At 41.1% G+C, this 17,602-nt stretch overlaps 1 protein-coding gene across 4 annotated transcripts in view; it reads right to left on the bottom strand.

The window, feature by feature from the left end:
* Nucleotides 1-381: 381 nt before the first annotated feature.
* Nucleotides 382-17,602, bottom strand: part of rims3 (regulating synaptic membrane exocytosis 3) — a 40,144-nt gene continuing 22,923 nt past the window's right edge. For 3 of the 4 annotated variants that reach the window (XM_046059627.1, XM_046059628.1, XM_046059631.1), the window contains 5 exons: nucleotides 8,040-8,181; nucleotides 7,832-7,953; nucleotides 7,140-7,241; nucleotides 6,913-7,052; nucleotides 382-6,238 (listed from right to left, as the gene is read on the bottom strand). In XM_046059627.1, the coding sequence (XP_045915583.1) occupies nucleotides 6,026-6,238; nucleotides 6,913-7,052; nucleotides 7,140-7,241; nucleotides 7,832-7,953; nucleotides 8,040-8,181 (719 nt within the window). In that variant the 3' untranslated portion in view covers nucleotides 382-6,025. The remainder of the gene's footprint in view (nucleotides 6,239-6,912; nucleotides 7,053-7,139; nucleotides 7,242-7,831; nucleotides 7,954-8,039; nucleotides 8,182-17,602) is intronic. The other variant, XM_046059630.1, reaches the window with a different exon arrangement.

The following is a 17,602-nucleotide window of genomic DNA, read 5'->3' as shown; positions in this document are numbered from 1 at the left end:
TCAAAGTGTCATTTCCGGCCACAGTAGGCAGCTGCTCTAACACACTGTACACTACAGACACAGTTAAAAGACAAGCTGCTGAACATAATGTAGGATTTAAGAGTTTGTGGAGGCCAAAACAGTGACACTAGACAAGTGGCCAAAAACATAACTCTAAATAAATGCTAATGCAACTTTGTATCTGCTGGACGTGTTAATAAGTAACAAGTTCACCATATCAACTTTAAAGGTAAAAATATGTCAGTGTTGTGTTTACAGCTTATTTTTGCTGCCTCCATGTGGCCATGAAATCTGTTATTGAGTGGGATTGAAAAAGTTTAAAATACACAGCTGACAAATGTTTGTGATTCAAATAAACTTTATTGACTTTGCGTCCAGATGTCCAAGGGCATGCAAATACAGGCTTCTGAATCCCAAACAGTTTTTTTCCTCAGTTTGGTTCTATTTTCTTACAAAACTACGTGCACCTTAAGTAATCAATTCTGCAGCGTACAAACCACAAAAATACCAGTTTTACATTATCAAATACTGCACATAGAAAACATTTACAAAGCACAGGTATAAAATTACAGCTCCCTTTTTCTTCTTTGCCATATACCGCTTTCCTTTCATCAAACGGTCTGCCATGCTTTGCCCTTTAAAACGTACTCTGTGAACACTCCTCGGTGGAAAGGTTAAGGCCGGTTGAGGAAAGACAACAACTTATCTACCAACACCAGCAATCCAATTTACCTGGGCTGCATGTTTTGATGCTCCCATCCGTGTTTACATTTGATTCCAAGATGTCAATCTGCCATATGTGCTTGGGAATGTCATTTAATATAATCAGAATCTTACCCATAAAGACATACTTTATTTTGAGGTTCCAAAATAAGACATTAGTTCAGTTTGTATTCGTGAAGTTTGTGCTTTGCTGGGCTTGACAAGATGAAGGTTGTCTTGACAGTGGGGAGGGGAGCTACAGTGGCCTTAATATAGTCTGACAGACAGCTAAAAGGACAGAATGGCTACTCAGGAAACTTGTGCTGTGATTACAAACATTTATATACGTGGATGAAGACAAACTGGCATATTCAGCAGCAAAAACTCGTTGACAGCTGCTACTTTGGCAAACAGACATATGGAATGCATGCGTCATTAGAAAATGAAAATAAAACAAAACTCTGTGTTGCTCATGGGGGCTATCATAAAAAAGCAGTTATTCAAAATGCATTGCATCCTCTGTTGAGTCAAAATTGCTTCTAGTGCTTGAAAAAGTGATTCGACTTCTATTTGTCATCATGGTCAGCTGATACAGATTGAGCCTGAGGTTGCCATGACCCAATTGTAATGAGTAGAAGAGGCCAAGGCCAAAAGTGAAGGCCCCGCAACAGTCTATGGTTATTGCCAGAAGTATATCGGAAACTGGAAGGCTAAGTCCATGCTACTTTAAGATACAGCATTTTTGACAATTCATTTGCCTCTCTATGAATTCCCTTTGATATTGTACTGGGTCTAATTGACTTCCTCATCACTTGTCACCATTATCACAATTATTATCATCCTAAGAGTACCATCATAAAGATTAAATACAAGAAAATCATCAGAGTAACCATGCGGCAAACATTTTCTAGTTCAAAATACAAAAATCATAACAATTCCATTAGCTTGATAGATAAATCAATAAGTTAATCGGGGAGGGGCAATCCTTTCTGTTTGAAACCCATCATGGCGAATTAAATAAATCAAAATGCATTTCGCCGGACAGAGTTCATGCTCATTTTAACCGCAGAGCTGCTCTTTTAAAGGAACACACACACAGAAACAAGATATACAGTACAGTAAACGTAGGGGCTGCCTGAACCAGTGCAGGCGAGGTCCCTGGAAAGTCTTCAAAGAGACAGTATAGCAAACAAGATGACAAAGAATTATACTCTGGTTCTGGTGTAAGGATTAAGAAATACATTCATAAAACTATAAATATACACATATATAACTTCGGTACAATATTTCAAGCAAAATACGTTTGTCAAAACTTTCAGTTGTGTGCTACAATAGTGAAGCAATGTCCCCTACACAAAATAAGGCCATTGTTAACAGAACAAGCCCTCATTTTCGCGAAAATCTAAAGGTGGGTTTTGCCCACGCCGCCTCTCTAACTCTTTCTTCTCCTTCTCAGAACAACAGTCTCTCCTTACAAAAATAAAATACATCTTCAACATAGCACTCAAAAGACGCTTCGGATTCAGGTTGATTGACGATACATTATAAAAGTTTTTCACACAATAAAAGTGAGTTTGGGAACGCTCAATGTGGAATTTCACAGGGAAGCGAGCAAGTGCATCCACTGCCTTTACATTCAAAACTCAGCTGAGCCACGTTGAGATACTGTCTAACTCGAGCTAATACTATCTTCACCACTCTGAAACACTGTTTCCCAAGCTCTACATGCTCCGTGCTGTGTCTTTAATTGATACTTTGATAAATCCAACAATTTAGCGATCCCCTTGCATGCATCTACCTTTTACAATGACAAAAGTCTAAGCATCGCTAAGCTTCACACAACCATAAAAACTCTCTGAAAACCTGCTGTAACTCTGCCCCTGCCGTTTGTGAGGCTTCAACATCTCATCTTTTTCAACTCACTGAAAACGGTAGGGTCGGTGTCAAAAAAAAAAATGGCCATGTGATGAGACAATGCAATACTTCAATAAATTCTTTCTAATCTATGGTAAATGTCATGTAGAGGGAAAAAGGTGTTACTGTTCATATCTGAAGACACTGATCCTTAAATTCTCTTCACTGTGAAGTACAACTTGAGTAACAAGTGGCTTTGTAAACAAGTGGCTTTGTAAATAAATATCTATACATTTAAATCTCTCTCACTCACATTTTGCTGCCGTGCCTCTCCTAGACAAGAATGCACCTCATTAAAATACATACACCCTCACTACATTTTGAATAAAGGCAATATTTGAGCTGTCCTTCAAAAAATCAAAATTTGTCAACTGCTATCTGCTCTCAATAAACAACAGTAAAAACTTGTTATAGGATCATTTTTACTTCTCATTGCACTGTCTCTGCTTTCATTAGAATGTTTAGGGCTACTCAATACACAGCAAAGGGACAGATACAGTCTCACATTAGCTCCAAAAATTGGTAATCACATGGAAACATATTAACATTAGGAGTTTACCAAGGACTAAACATTCAGCAGGGAAGTCATACAAGCCATTTCTCAATATTCAACCTTTCTTTCAATTTAATTTCTCTCCCGTCAACCAAGCTTTTTTTTGTCTTCACAAAAGGCGCACACTGAAGAGAATGTGTGCAAATACCAACATCATGCCAGCTGTCCACAAAAATAGACAGATAGAAAATTAATAAAGGTACATAAAATTACTTCATATACATGACCATACGGTTACAGATCGAGCAAGGAATAGTTCCAAAATGTAGAAAGAAATTGGAACCCAGACCTTGGTGGTTCTTCTAAAAAGGGTTGTATACATGATGGGAGGGTCAAAAAAAACACCATCATACCACCAATTATACTCCTCCCAAAAATTCAAGAATGCCAGAGATCCCTTTATCCTAAGTTCAACGAGTGGTAAAATGGTCTGAGGTGCCAAGAAGACAAAAGTGCCTCAGAGTTTCCCTTTTTGTGGATAGATGAAGAGAGGAATAAGCTACACAGTTCTTAGCAGATGATAACATACGGTGGCGATAAAACAAATGTGAGCTCATAAACACGCACAAGCTTTTACACTCTTACACTACTAAAATACGACAGTCTTTAGTGTCATTATACATACACAATGTTTGGTGCTGGTCTCAAGACCGACAGATTCAAAACACAGAAGGGGAAAGATGACATCTTCATCTTAAAGAAAAAAGCAAACACATGTCGCTCAGTTTGCCCTGCTGCTCCTCTGCCATCAGTGAAGACAGGTCACTATCACCTTGTTTGCGTTTTCAAATGCAAATAAAATTCTTCAAATAATTAGAACAAAGTGGGGTTGGTTGCTGGCGGGGTTAGGTGAGAAAGCTAAAGGCATAAACTAAAAACATCTGGTAAATTTAGGGACCCATGTCTTTCATCTTTAAAGACAAACATTTTTTAAGATGTAATATATGTAAATATACCTACTGTTTTTGAATAACCCAGTGATGACGTTTTTTGCAAATATATGAGGTTAAAGTCTAAAATCTGAGGCCAAACTGACCTGTTCCAGCTGCCTGAGTGGGCCTTTACACTGATATCAAAATACACTCCAGTTACATTTCCGTGCTGGCATTCAATTCAAAGATTCAGAGGTGAACACTGCAGCGTGACCAAATAAAATCTAAATAAATAAACAGGTGGTTAACCACTTCTTTGTTTGTAATTCAAACATAATACATATTTTACATTAAAGTGCCATCTTAAATATAAATACGCTGCCTGAAAGGAAATAGAGTAACATATTGCACCTGAAAGAAGTAAAACAACTATACATGGCAGGTTAACTATCACCCTGCGAGCAAAGTAATACTGGCATAAATAGTTAGATATCAAAAAGAAAAACTTGAACACATTGACAACAGGTTTAATTACAGTCAGTGTGACAGAGAAGAGTGACCAAAGAGAAAGTAGGAGGGTTGTGGTTGGTACCGGCTGTGTGCGTGTTTGGCTGAGACCTGACCAGACGTGGAGAGGGCGACAGAGGCACGCTTGACACTTTCCTCCCTCCATCATGAACGAGGAAGAGCGTGACAAAAACAGATGACATCAAAATGGGGAAAATCGACAGGAAGTTCAAACAAGTCTGGGTGCTGGTATACGGACAGAGAGTGAGACCGTGGCACCCACTGGATGTGCAACACAAGAACCCCAGACACACAGAGCTGGACACATTTCCCACAAAGCCTCGTTGCTGAGTGCCCTGTGCGGTACAACAGCCCTCTTAACTCTAAAGATGAAGGCAAGATCAGAAATCAGCGAATGGTTAGCTGGCTGACCAGTTTGTTCTCTTCTTCTGCAGGTGGCGACGAAAGCATGCTCTCCCTGTCACCAAAGCCCCAATCCTTCTCCCCAACTCAGCGCCATGCTCTTTTCTCAGGACGGACTGCAAAATCAAGTGGCACTATACTCCTGTTACATTGGTCAAGGCAAGCTAAATAAAAGGATTTAAGCTCTTTTAAATGTCTCTACAAAGGGTTGCAAGCAAACATGCAGAATGCAACCGATACATACGTTAACACAAATAAGTATTATATCTATTTATATATATATATGTATATCTATATATAAACTCTGCCCTATGAAAATTATAAGAATAGCAGTGTTGCTACCTCACATAATAGCCATTATGTGAATATTTAAGCCTGTTGCCCAGGTATGTTTATGTGTCTGGCCTACCATTCTCAGCTCATGTGTGTAGAATGTATCTTCATTTTTTGCATTACATCTAAGTCATTGACTCTGCTACATATCCATACTTTATATTGTATACTAGCTCACCTACTACGTATAGTAATAATAACAACAATAACAATTGCTTTGGTTTTAAAAAATAAAGTTTTTTTTTCTTAGTTTGGCATAGAGAGTTTAGAAACTGGCATTGGGATGGCCCTGGGATGAGTCGTGCCACAGAAATCTGGTATCTTGGAACGCAGAATATGGCACCCAGTGGATCGCTGTGTCATGGTGGGAAATGTTGAAGTGGGAGGTTGAAAAATGCTACATGTTCTGGTAAATTATATCTACTTCAGGTTGGATCTGCTATGCGTTTTCTCAACTAAAAACACTGATCAATGGGTGTGACTGTGGACGCAGTGTGTAATGTCCAGTAAAGGATGTGGCAGCGTGTCAGTACGTGTTGTCATGTGGATGAGATCAGGTATTTATACCTACATGTCAAATGCATATTCCTGCCCAGATGGGTATGTGTGTGTATGTCTACCTGTCTTGCACTTCAAATACAGTCGTTGTGTATATACAGTACGTGTGTCCATGTCTGCATGACTCTGCCTGTGAACGTGCATGTGGGTGTCTACTGGGTGTCTAGGTGCACGAGGGGCTGGTGGCGCTTTCCAGGGAGGACTGGGAGAGGCGTCTGGTGAGGGGTCCGATGCTGGGATCTGCCAGAGAGGAGGTAGGGAACAGCTTGTACCAGCCGCTGACTGTGGCAGACAGATCCAAGTCCTCCAGAAGGATCTGGGCCATTCCCATGAAGCACTTGTGGTCCATACGCCCGTAATCCCCCCACACTATTACCTAAAGGAGAGATTAGAATAAATTATACATATCAAACTAAGATATGCCACAGTAGTACATGACATCACTGTAGATGACGGTTGGTTGGTTGTTTGGTTAATATCAATCAAATCCATACAGACCACAACTTTTTAGCAATAAAGTATAAATATAAACTACATAAAGTCACAAATCTTTAATGATACAGATTAATACTTAATAATACTGAAAAATTTATATCAAGGTTTCAGGGACTTTAAAATCCAACAGTTTTTATTCTGGTTCTCGGGGGCAAATATAAAAATGTCTTCCATTAAAATGTGATCATAGATCCCTGTCATTTAAAACCTACCTATCTTTTTTCAAATGCACTGATGGAATTGCCAAAGTCATGTAATGGAGCACGTTTTCACGCATGTCTGGAAATAAGGTCAGTATCTTGAAACAAAGAAGAATAAGGCACATGACCCTGCTACAAGAAAATGTAATTAGACTAAAAGAAAATTCTTCAGCTAAGTCACTTTGACAGGATTCTCTCAATGGGGCTGAAACAGGTGAGATAACATACTTTAGGGTGGACGTTTTTTGTTACATTTGTGTATTGGTTGTGGAAATGATCACTTTGGAAAAAAAAAAAATTGGAAAAAGTGGGAAAAAGGAAAGATAGAAAGGGAGGAAGCAAAGAAATCACATACCTGTAGGACTTTGCCCTGAGGACTTTCATCAAACAACAAAGCCTGCTGGTAGGTGGGGTCCAGAGTCTTCTTCACTACTTTGGTTTTCTTCTTGGCCAAGCACACACCATTCTCCAGGACATACACCTTCACATACGTCGCTGCGGACAAAGAAACAAATCACAGATTGGACAAAGGAGCCAAGGCAACAGAATTTCAATGTAGCATGTTCAGTCAGTTCTGAGTACCTGGTATGTTCTTGGAGCCCGGTTTGGAGGTCAACCCTCTGGCCTGGTTGACCTCCACCTCCAACTGCCCTCCTCTGTCTACCATGCCTACATGGACATCCCCTGTAGAGCAAAAAAAAACCCACACCATTTCTAAAAATCCAATCAAATTCTATATAATTAGAACTAAAATCTTCAAACACTGTGGTGGTCAGTTAACCATATTTTGCTTAAGGCTTTGGTTCCCTGAGGTTGCTATGTCCAACATCTAACTGCAGAGGGCGACACCGAGCTGTGAATGTGTCTTCACAAGCAGGTATGGTGGAGTATAGTGCTCTGTTCTGTTTTTCACAAGCAATGACCTTTGCATGAAAGATTTATATCTCATGCAAGAATAACATCATCTGTGCCAAGTGAACACACTAGTATTGTGCAGTATTTTTAGATGCCGCTGTGCGTCTAACAGTTTGTACGTTGGTATGTGGCTGTAGATTTCCATGATCTGGTCGCTAATGAATTAAAATGGATGATATTTAATATGTTGTTTTGCCATTGTTTAACAGACCTAAATCCTGCTCCTACATGAGTGCAAAGTGCTATCAAATAAAAATTTTAAATCGGAACCATAACCGCTTAGTTTTCAATCAACTGCAAATAACAGTAGATGAAAATGAGATGGATTGAAGAGGAAAAGATGTTGGTCTTCTTCCTACTTGGCTTACCCATGGAGGGTGTTGCTAGTGTTTGCCGGCCAACGATCTGAGCAGGGCCTAGTCCATCCAGAAAGTCGCTGAACTGGCTCTCAGGCCCCAGGCGTGTAGTAGGGAAGACAAACCTGAGACAGAGGAAACAGAACAATGATAGATGGATACTGTATATGGATAAATGGATAGATGGATGAACTGCTGGTTGGATACTCACGTTCCATCAGAGCTGTTTGAGTTGGTGCTGCCGTCAGTTGACTCCTTGCTGCCCTGCCGTGTCACCCGGTTCCTCATTTCAACGGCGATGCCGGTCTCTGTGCTCCGTCGGATGGTGCTGCGAAGCTTCTTCGTCCCGCCGTCTGAAAAAAACAAACAAACACAGAGGTCAGAGGTGCCCTTATTTCAGCAGTATAATCCACAGAGTAAAATAATCAGAGGAAGTTGTCGAGCTCTCCAAAGCCAAGTCTTACCCAGGACCAGCACCTGTATGATCAGCCTCTCATCAGGACATGGTGCCTTTAAATTTACGCACAAATAGGTGTTGTGAAAATATCTGAACCCCTACATATCTTGATGTTAAGAGTAGAGGTTTCCTCAGGCAATATTTATACAGTATAAGCTCTCATAGTTACCAAGTTCATATAGAACCATGTGAAACAGACAGTGGATGGATGTTTCTGTCAAACCTTTTTATGTCTTTGAGCTGGGCTGCTTTTTATAACTGCTCACAAGAAATAAGGAAATATTCAGGTTGGCCTTGAGAACACCCATCTCTCCACTATTTATTTTGAAGCAAGTTCACTCCGGCAAGAAGGCAATACCACCTTATTTCCACTGGGATGTCCCTGCATTATTGGGAAAAAAATCCTCCACTTCACAGGTATTACTACGGCCCCTTTTAAACACACAAAGCCAATGGCTGCTGTGAGTAGGGGGCAATAAGCTTTTAGAGGGACTCCTGAGCCTGACTTGTGAGGCAGAAACACACACAAAATGCCAGCTTAAGGAATGTGAGAGGCGGGGGAAGAAAGAAAGTCGGGAGGCTGAGCTGAGAGGGCGGGAGGGAGGGAGGGAAAGGTATTTAGGCTTTACAGCTCTGCTGACACTAGGAGAATGGGAGCTAGCTGGAGAACTGCTAACCCCACAGGAAGCTTTCAGGGCATCATCCCCTGTAATGACACACCGTATCTCTTGACTCAAGATACTGAGTTCAAAGTGGTAGGGCACAGTCAAAGTGATTTGAGCTCAGGATATGACATGGGATGTTGTGTACTCGTGCAGTCTCAGCCGACAACCCTTCCCTTATCCCTTCTATCACTCCCATCTTTGTCTCGCTATCCTTCTCACAACATCTCAGGGTCCAAAGAGGCAATGCAGCCTAACATCTCACCAGTGCACTTGGGGGGACAAAAACGCATACACAAATAGATAAATGCTAGATCTGAAGAAGTCAATGAATCAGTTAGTTGACTGACAGAAAATTAATCAGTAACCATTTTGAAAATAGAGTAATTCTTCAAGTAATTTTGTGGGCAAAAATGGCAAATATTCTCTGATTTTTGCTGATTTTTCTTTTTCTTTTTTTCTCTGTCATATATGATACTAAATTGAATATTTTAGGGTTTAAGAAAGATTTGAAGACATGACGTTGGACTTCCTGACATTTTATAGACAAAGAAATTGATCCTCATGTGCACTGATTATGTATGACGGAAGACGATTAAGTGTTCATTTTAATTAATTGTTGCTTTTCTTAGTTTATATTAAAACATTAAAGGCCAGAAGCTGGTAGTAGAAGGGAGGAAGGTGATACATTTTAATTCTCCCTGAGGTCCATGACTGTAAACAATAAAGCAACATAAAAACTCCCAAAGCTATGTAGCACAATAATCTATGGAGACACATGCACACACAAATATCACACTCTGACACTAGACAGCAGTGTCTATACATTCACAACTCTGTGCAACATTTACACTCACTCACACACACACACACACACACACACACACACACACACGTGTGTGTCTGCACGTGAGCCGTCTGACAGTTTAGTCAGTCAGGAGGATGAGAAAGCTGCTGAGAGTGCTTGTGTCGGCAGAGCTTAGTTTATAAAGAGTTCTACAAAGTCTCTGACTAATTTGTGGGACTTCCCTTTGACAGGGGCTTTCAAGACCAGCAGACTTTTTTTTAATCCCACATTAGGGATTTAAATTCCTGAAAACATCTTAAACCTTTTGCAGATATATCTAAGTTTCCCCCTTCAACTAGTCTAAGTGGAGGTAACTCCACTGGTTAACAAAGCAACAACAACAGGTTCAAACTCTGGTTTAGGGCTGCAGCCGTGCAGCTCATTATGACTGCAGTTGTGGTAGCTGTATAAACTCGTATGCTCTATAGGAGCCCAGATAGTTGAATGGTGCAGTGAAGTCACCAAAGGGGACTTTTAACAAGAGGTTGCCCATTGTTGCCAGTTGCAAGCGCAGACCCAGGTACAGCCGTCCCACTTCATTAGCCTGAGCAACTCCAAGCTCATTAAACATCCTCGCCGTGACAAGCGCAGACACCCCACATCTACACCATCACAATGGAGTTCAACAGACAGCAAACAAAGCCACTTGATGAGACTTTGTGGAGTGGGGGTGGGGGGGTGAATGGGTGAAGAGGAAGATGAGAATGATGGGGTGCCATGGGTGTTGGAGATGAGGAGAGGGGTGCTGCCTTCTGCTGACTTCTATTTATAATCCTGTAGTCAAGAATATTTCCAGCAGACAGCGTGTGTGTGTGTGTGTGTGTGTGTGTGTGTGTGTGTGTGTGTGTGTGTGTGTGTGTGTGTTTGTGTGCAGCATCACAACCAGACAAACTCCATGCATTCCTGCTGCCATGACAACCCCCCGCCCTCGGATCTGGACCCAGACAATGCCACCTGAGACAACTGGCGCCATGGCGACAGGCTCATCCCCCATCGCTTTTTTGTTTTATGAATGTATCGACATTTCAGCGAAACTCCCGCACTTTGGACTGAAACACGGGCTGACACCATCACTGCAGCAGTAACCTGAACTCCGCCTTGCTCATAATTGAACCATGCTGGTCAAGAAAATAGCATTTAAAATTATCATTTAAGCATAACTGGGTTACAAGCGTGTGCGATGATGATATGAAGTATCATGACGGTCAAATGTGTCTATAATAAATCTGTCAAAATAAGAATGGGATTTCTCCGCTAAAAAGCCATCTTTGAACTATCAAGTAGCTATTCATTTAACTTCATATCCACACTTGTTACTCATTTGTCAGCCGGCCCCCCTCTCCACTCATCCAAACAGCCCCCATTCCCTCATGGTGCGAAGCAGTGATCCCTTCCTTCCTATTTAATCCCCTCCTCCTCGTCTGCGCTTTCCCTCCATTCGTTTCCATGGCAATGCTGTCTGCATTGCACCAAGAGCCCAGGTCGGCGTGTTTCGCTCATAAGCCTTTCCCCTCTCTGTGTGTGTCTTTCTCCGCTCGTATTGTCCTCTCCATGAGTCTCACTCCTTAATCAGCAACCACTTCGTTTTCTCTCCATGTGTCTCTAAATTGTACCTCCCAACACTCTTCTTTCAATTTATTACTGCTCTTTATCTCCAGCTCTTTGTTTCCTTGCTGTCTTTTTCCTCAGCCTCGCTCCCCCTTTTCCTATTTATACACTCCTAAAGCACCCCTTCATTTTCCCTTTTCTGGTAGTTCCCCAGTTCTTCAGAATCTGTCCATCTTTATCACACAACTCTTATCTCTTTTCCCGGTCCATCCCATCTAAATTATTTAGACAATTTTCTCCTCTCCCTCTGCTGAGCTAACTTTGTTATACAGTGCTAACATCAAATCCACACATATCCTGGTAGAAGTAATTAGAGATAGTCTGACATTTATGCCATTTGAGCAGCTAAAGTAACCATATTACGTACGCTGTGTTTTACCGTGCTAGAGCAGAGGGTTTCTTGGTCTTTGTGTGCTACCTGCTGTTAAAAATGTCTCCTGTTGGCTTCACTGTGAGGAGTAATACCTCGTCCCCGAAGACACACTCGCAGAAACGTGCAGCCCCAGGGGAGCAATCGCACACTCAAAACTTTCTTCTTTGTTTAAGCCATGTTTGATAATCACGATAAGGCGAGTTCAAGTCACAGGGAAGAAGATTAGGGTGCGAGGAAGACAGAAGTGGGGAGGATGGAAAGAATTTAGCTTCAGTCGAGAGAATTAATAGCAGAGAGGGAAATACAGAAAGGTGGGATTACTGAAAACGCAAACAATGCAGAAGAGAGCCACACACTGTGACTGCACACATGCTCGCACGCGATATATAGCTTCTGTGTGTGTGTGTGTGTGTGTGTGTGTGTGTGTGTGTGTGCGCTCAGTAGATCATTAAAGCTGCTCTGACATTTGGAGAGAACACTGATGAAGCCCTTCTCATTATATGCTGTAATATAGAATGCTGTTTTTAGACTCCGTGGCTGCGCCGACATGCCGATTGGATGCACCGGTGACGGCAACGATCCACCATGCATAGCAACAGTAACCAAGCACGAGTGTTGGAGATGAAAGATCTGTTGTGGTATCTTTACCGCCAGAGACCTGCTAAATTTGGACAAAAAGGAAGAGTCAAGAGTTTAAGTAAGACAAGAGTTTATTTATATGAATGCGATTCAGAGCCATATTCATGTATCATACAGTTACATAAGCCAGTCATTAAGTGGTTAACACAGTATATAACACACTTATATATTGTGTATAGTACATAAGTGTATACTGTATATATATAGTTAGATACTGGACTATGATTATCATACAAATCTTCATGTAACTCTAAACCGATTTACAGTACTTTCTAGGAACAACATGGCTCGTATCATCCTACAAATGGCAGTAAACTCTGTTAAATTAAAAACGTATGCAGATGGAGTGTAATGGTTTTACCCTCCAGGACATCCCTGGTTAAAACATCATATAACCCTGTAAACACATTTGTGTGAAGAAATCAGCAACCTTATTGTTTCAGGGCTTTGCTAAGGGCACATCAACAGCCCAGGGAAGACTTATTCATATACCAATAGAAAGTGATGCCTCCAGTTCAGCCAGTAGAACACTTCAAGGCCCTGAAAAAGTATTTCCTCAAGCAGTATCTTATTATGGGTAATGGGATCCTACATTAACACACTATTTTATACCAAAGTTTAAACATTTTTGGCTTCTCACTGGTTTGATGCAGGAGGGGCACGCACGAGTGATGTCAAATGCTCCAATCAAGATAGAGCATCAGGAATAGAATCTGATGAGAGTTGGTAGGTTGTTTGGTGACTTTCAATCACATCCAATCAATCAAAACCCACACAGTCCTGATAAAACAGGTTAACAGAGTTTTTAACTATATAGTTCGATATTTTGTGAAATACGCTTCATTTGTTTTCTTCACACAGAGAAATAAGGGTATCATTTCTGTTCCCTAAAGGTACATTTGTCAAAACATTACCCTGTAAGGTACGGAAATGGTCCTTAAGGTGTTAACCGTGGACCTTTTTTTATTTTTAAAGGTACAGAATCATTGCTGACAGCAAAGGGTACATAACTGTACCTTTAACAAGCTAAAGGTACAGGCAAATAATGCAGAAAATCATTGATCCCCCGCCCCCATGACATAAAGGGTTGGCGACGGGCCAGTGGATAAGACACATGCTGTTGGTGTGAGAGACCTGGGTTCAATCCCCACTGTGACGCATACACTAATGTGTCCCTGAGCAAGACACTTAACCCCTAGTCCAGAGGCGTGCGACCTCAGATACAAACAGCAATGATAATGTGTAAGTGTCAGCTAAATGAATAATTGCAAAGGTACATTTTTGACACTAGGGTTGCCTGAATGTTCTTTTAGAGGTACAGACAAGAAGGTACAAAAATGTACCAACTTCAAAGGTACAGTCCTCGTACCCTACTAGGGTACAGCTGGAGCGACAAAGCATTTATACCTTTTTAGGTCCATTCCTGTACCTCGATTTCTCTGTGTGTTGCCGAGACATAGATGAGAAGACTGATACCACTCTCATGTCTGTATTTGTAGCTGGAGTCATCAGGTGGTTAGCTTAGCTCAGCATAAAGATTGGAAACTAGGAGCAGCTAGTCTGGCTAATCCAACTACCAGCATCTCCAAAAGCTCAGTGATGAGAGTGGTATCAATCGCCTCATCTATCTCTCTACAAGAAAGCGAATAAAGGTCAAACGGTTTCTTTAAAGTTCCTTTGAAACGGAAAGTGGAGTGTTATCGGCTTCTGCATATTTATGCTCGGGAGGGACTCGCGTTGGAAACTGATTGCTGTTTACAGTAGTCAATAGCGCTGGATGTGATTTCGTGGCAGAACAGTGTTGGCCACTCGCTCTGCTCACGGTGCCCATTCCGGCGTTGCTCGCCACCAGCATTGCCTGCTGGGTCCCCCACGCCCCTGGCTTGTAAACCTCCTCCCAGCTGTCCCAATTGACCCTTCGCTAAGCCAAGCCCCCCTTAATTACTGTTGCCGACAAACTGTCGAACCTGTCACACTTTAATTACGGCGCTGTCACTGTCTGTAACTGCACTCCTTGGAGAAATATTGTCTAATTTCTGGAAAAAGCGATCTCAGAAAGAAGCAGACAGTTTTGCAGTTGTATTATGCATTTGAAGGTTATTTTCAGGCTGTCAAACCGACTCAAACTGATGTGAAAGAGCTTTAGCCTACCGATCACAGTGTAAAAGTGAACCACCGTATTACCTGACTATTGAGAAAGATATTAAGGATCAACACTGTTTGTGTACAGCTGGGTAGGTCTCTATTCACTATTACAATCATTAAAAAGTATCAGTAACAGTATGGTTATTTAACGTTACATTCAGTAGTAAGTTAGCTAGCCATAGCTAACTAACATTACATTAGGAACAATCCGCTGCCTACATTTTTTCTAGATTTGTTTTAGGTTTTAGAAAAGGAATAAATTATACTTCTCCTTTCAACCTCTCTGGGTGTGTCCCAGGAACAACGTTTGACCATACTTTGGAAAAATACAGCAAAGAAAAGCTAGAAAACGACTCCTTTTGCATTAGAGTCAATGGAGCGCAGCCATGAAAGTGTCAGAAAGTGTCTATACTGTGCTGTGATTGGCCAGCTGCGTATTCGGGGCATGGCTTAGGGAAGGGTCAATTGTGCTAGAGTAAATTAGAGATGTAAATTGATGTAAGATGTAAAACACTCCCCCAGTGCTCCAAGCTCCCAGTCTGGGCAGTCAGCTAATATGACCTCTAGCATGGCTAACTAAGCTAACTAGGTAACAGCAGCTAGTTAGCTTTTTATTTTACAAGTAAAGCTAGCTGTCAATCAGGAAATGCCAAAAATCACAGAGAATTGAGGCAGAGCAGCCAAAGGACATCATAGGTAAAAAAAAAAAAATCGTTTCTTTAAAAAAATATGATCCAGTTTCGCCGAAATCAATCAATAAAGTTGTGTTTTTGTATAGTAGGCTAATCAGCAAAGCCCGCCCGGGCCCCCAGAAACACTATGCTCTGGTGGCGTCATAAAAATTGAGAAAGTTAAATTAACAATCAATCAATCAATAATCAACATTTCTTTTATAGTTTTCTAGGAAATGACAAACTCTAAAATATCATTAAGAATAGAATAGAATTTTTCTTTTGATCATTTTTGGGCCAGATACTGGAGTATAGGTCCCATGTAGCACAATACATATATAAAAACGCCTAAACATCTATTTTGATATCATGGGGACTTTAAGGCCACATTAACAGTCTGAGAAGAATCATTCATAATACTAATACAAAGTATTACCAACAGTTTAAGGAATAGTATTTAACCTCTTTATACTTCAATGAACATGACTTATGTGTCTCTTATATTTCTATCAGTGTGCAATCAAATGATTCTTTTCCGGCTGCTTTGTGATTGTGTTTTTCTCAGTACCTTTCTCTATTTGTTCAACTCTTTATGAGAAACTGCCAGCCGGTCTACTTTTCTTAGACAGTTATTTAACTCTAACAGAGCGTGCAAAAACAAATAAATCTGGCGGAGAGTTAAGTGTAGCCTAGTATGCTAAGTGTTACTCTGTCTTTAATGATAATGCATAGGAGATAAACAGAACTAATCTCCTGTGTAGTCTTTGTGTGTGTCCACAGTCAGTGTGTGTGTGTGTGTGTCTGAGTGCTCTGGCAGGAACATAAAACAGGGAGTGGTCAATGTGAGGCGATTAGTCTTTCTCAGCGCCATCTTGCATAGGAAATGATTTCTAAATCTAAAACCTTCATGTATGGCAGGATGTCTGTCAGTGAGTTAATATGCCACACGGGCTCCTGTCTAATGACAATTAATTACAATGAGGAAAGGAATAATCTAATTCAGATGTAATTTCCTCTTGATTACTCTGCAGCTGATTGGCAAATGATGCAAGGTTTCTTCTGTGGGCCTTCGGTGGCTGAAATACTTTTTACCGCTGACCCTGTTTACAGCAGTACAATGCTTAGCTTCTGTGCTGGTACAACTTTCTGCTTCTCCAAACTGGGGACGCAAATATAATTTTCTCATCTGTAACACCACAATGGTGGAACGAGCTACCACATGCCATTAGAGCAGCAGCGTCCCTCTCTAACTAGAAGCTCTTATAACACCTCTTACCCCTAACCTCCAACATGCACTTCCTGTGCTCTTCTTCTATCCCCTTATAATTCTCTTGTATTGATTGCACTATTTCGTTAACTTTTACTTCTTTCTAGGGCTGAATGATTAATTGAAAAGTAATCGAAACCGAAATTCAGAACCTCTAACCCACCTAATTTTACCATGTTGGTTATTTCGGTTATTTAGTCCTATTAATATTTTCCCCGTGTGTGTTCATGTACTTTCCCCTTAAAAACAACTCCGTGCCCTCCAGTCCTGCTCAGCTTCCAGACCGGAGTCAGAAGCTCAGGGAGAGGTTAACTGGCACAAACCGTCTTCACTTTCCAGCAGTTGGGGAAACGACAGAAATAAGTTTTATTAACTGACACCTACACTGCACATTTACTGCCAGACTGACAACAAACTCGCTCGCTTTCTCCATCACTTTCTGCCGCTCTCTCTCTCTCATTCGATCACCAACTCACTCGCTGCAAGCACACACACTGCACTCCTTAAAAGACTCCACTGATCTTATAACAAAAGCTGTCACATAACTTATGAAACCCATTATATTGGCTTGTCAATGGCTTCCGCCGTGCCACTGCAGTTTGTTGCTGCGAAGAGCAAAGCACGCGCAGCGCACTGCTTGACGAACTTGCGCGCATGCCGCAGTCAGTTCAAAACAGCTGAACCTTTGCGCTCAACCCCGCGACCAGCGCAGCGCAAATCGCTCCATAAGACGTCCTTTGATGAATGAGGAGAGGAAGCTAGTAAAGCGTGTGTTACAGTGCTTACACAGTGTGTGAGCGAAAATCATTTGTTCTGCACTGACATTAAAATTTCATAATTTAAATTTTAGCAGCAGCGCTCAGCAGCAGCGCTCAGCAGCAGCGATGCGACGAATATATGGGGAACCATGTCTCTGTAATGTGCACGTCAACATTACCTTAACATTTACATAACAGATTTTTAAAATCTGAGAATAAAAAAGTAAAATAAACCCAGTTTTAATAGTTATATTTACAGTGCAAACTTTGTCAGTGAACTATGAGGGCAAAAAAAACAACAAACAACATTCAAAATCAAAATAATCGTTCAAAAATTGTAATGGAGG

Source organism: Micropterus dolomieu, linkage group LG09 (assembly GCF_021292245.1).
Source record: "Micropterus dolomieu isolate WLL.071019.BEF.003 ecotype Adirondacks linkage group LG09, ASM2129224v1, whole genome shotgun sequence".
Taxonomy (NCBI): Eukaryota; Metazoa; Chordata; class Actinopteri; order Centrarchiformes; family Centrarchidae; genus Micropterus; species Micropterus dolomieu.
The sequence above is the reverse complement of the archived record's forward strand: the minus strand, read 5'-3'. Positions and strand labels throughout refer to the sequence as shown.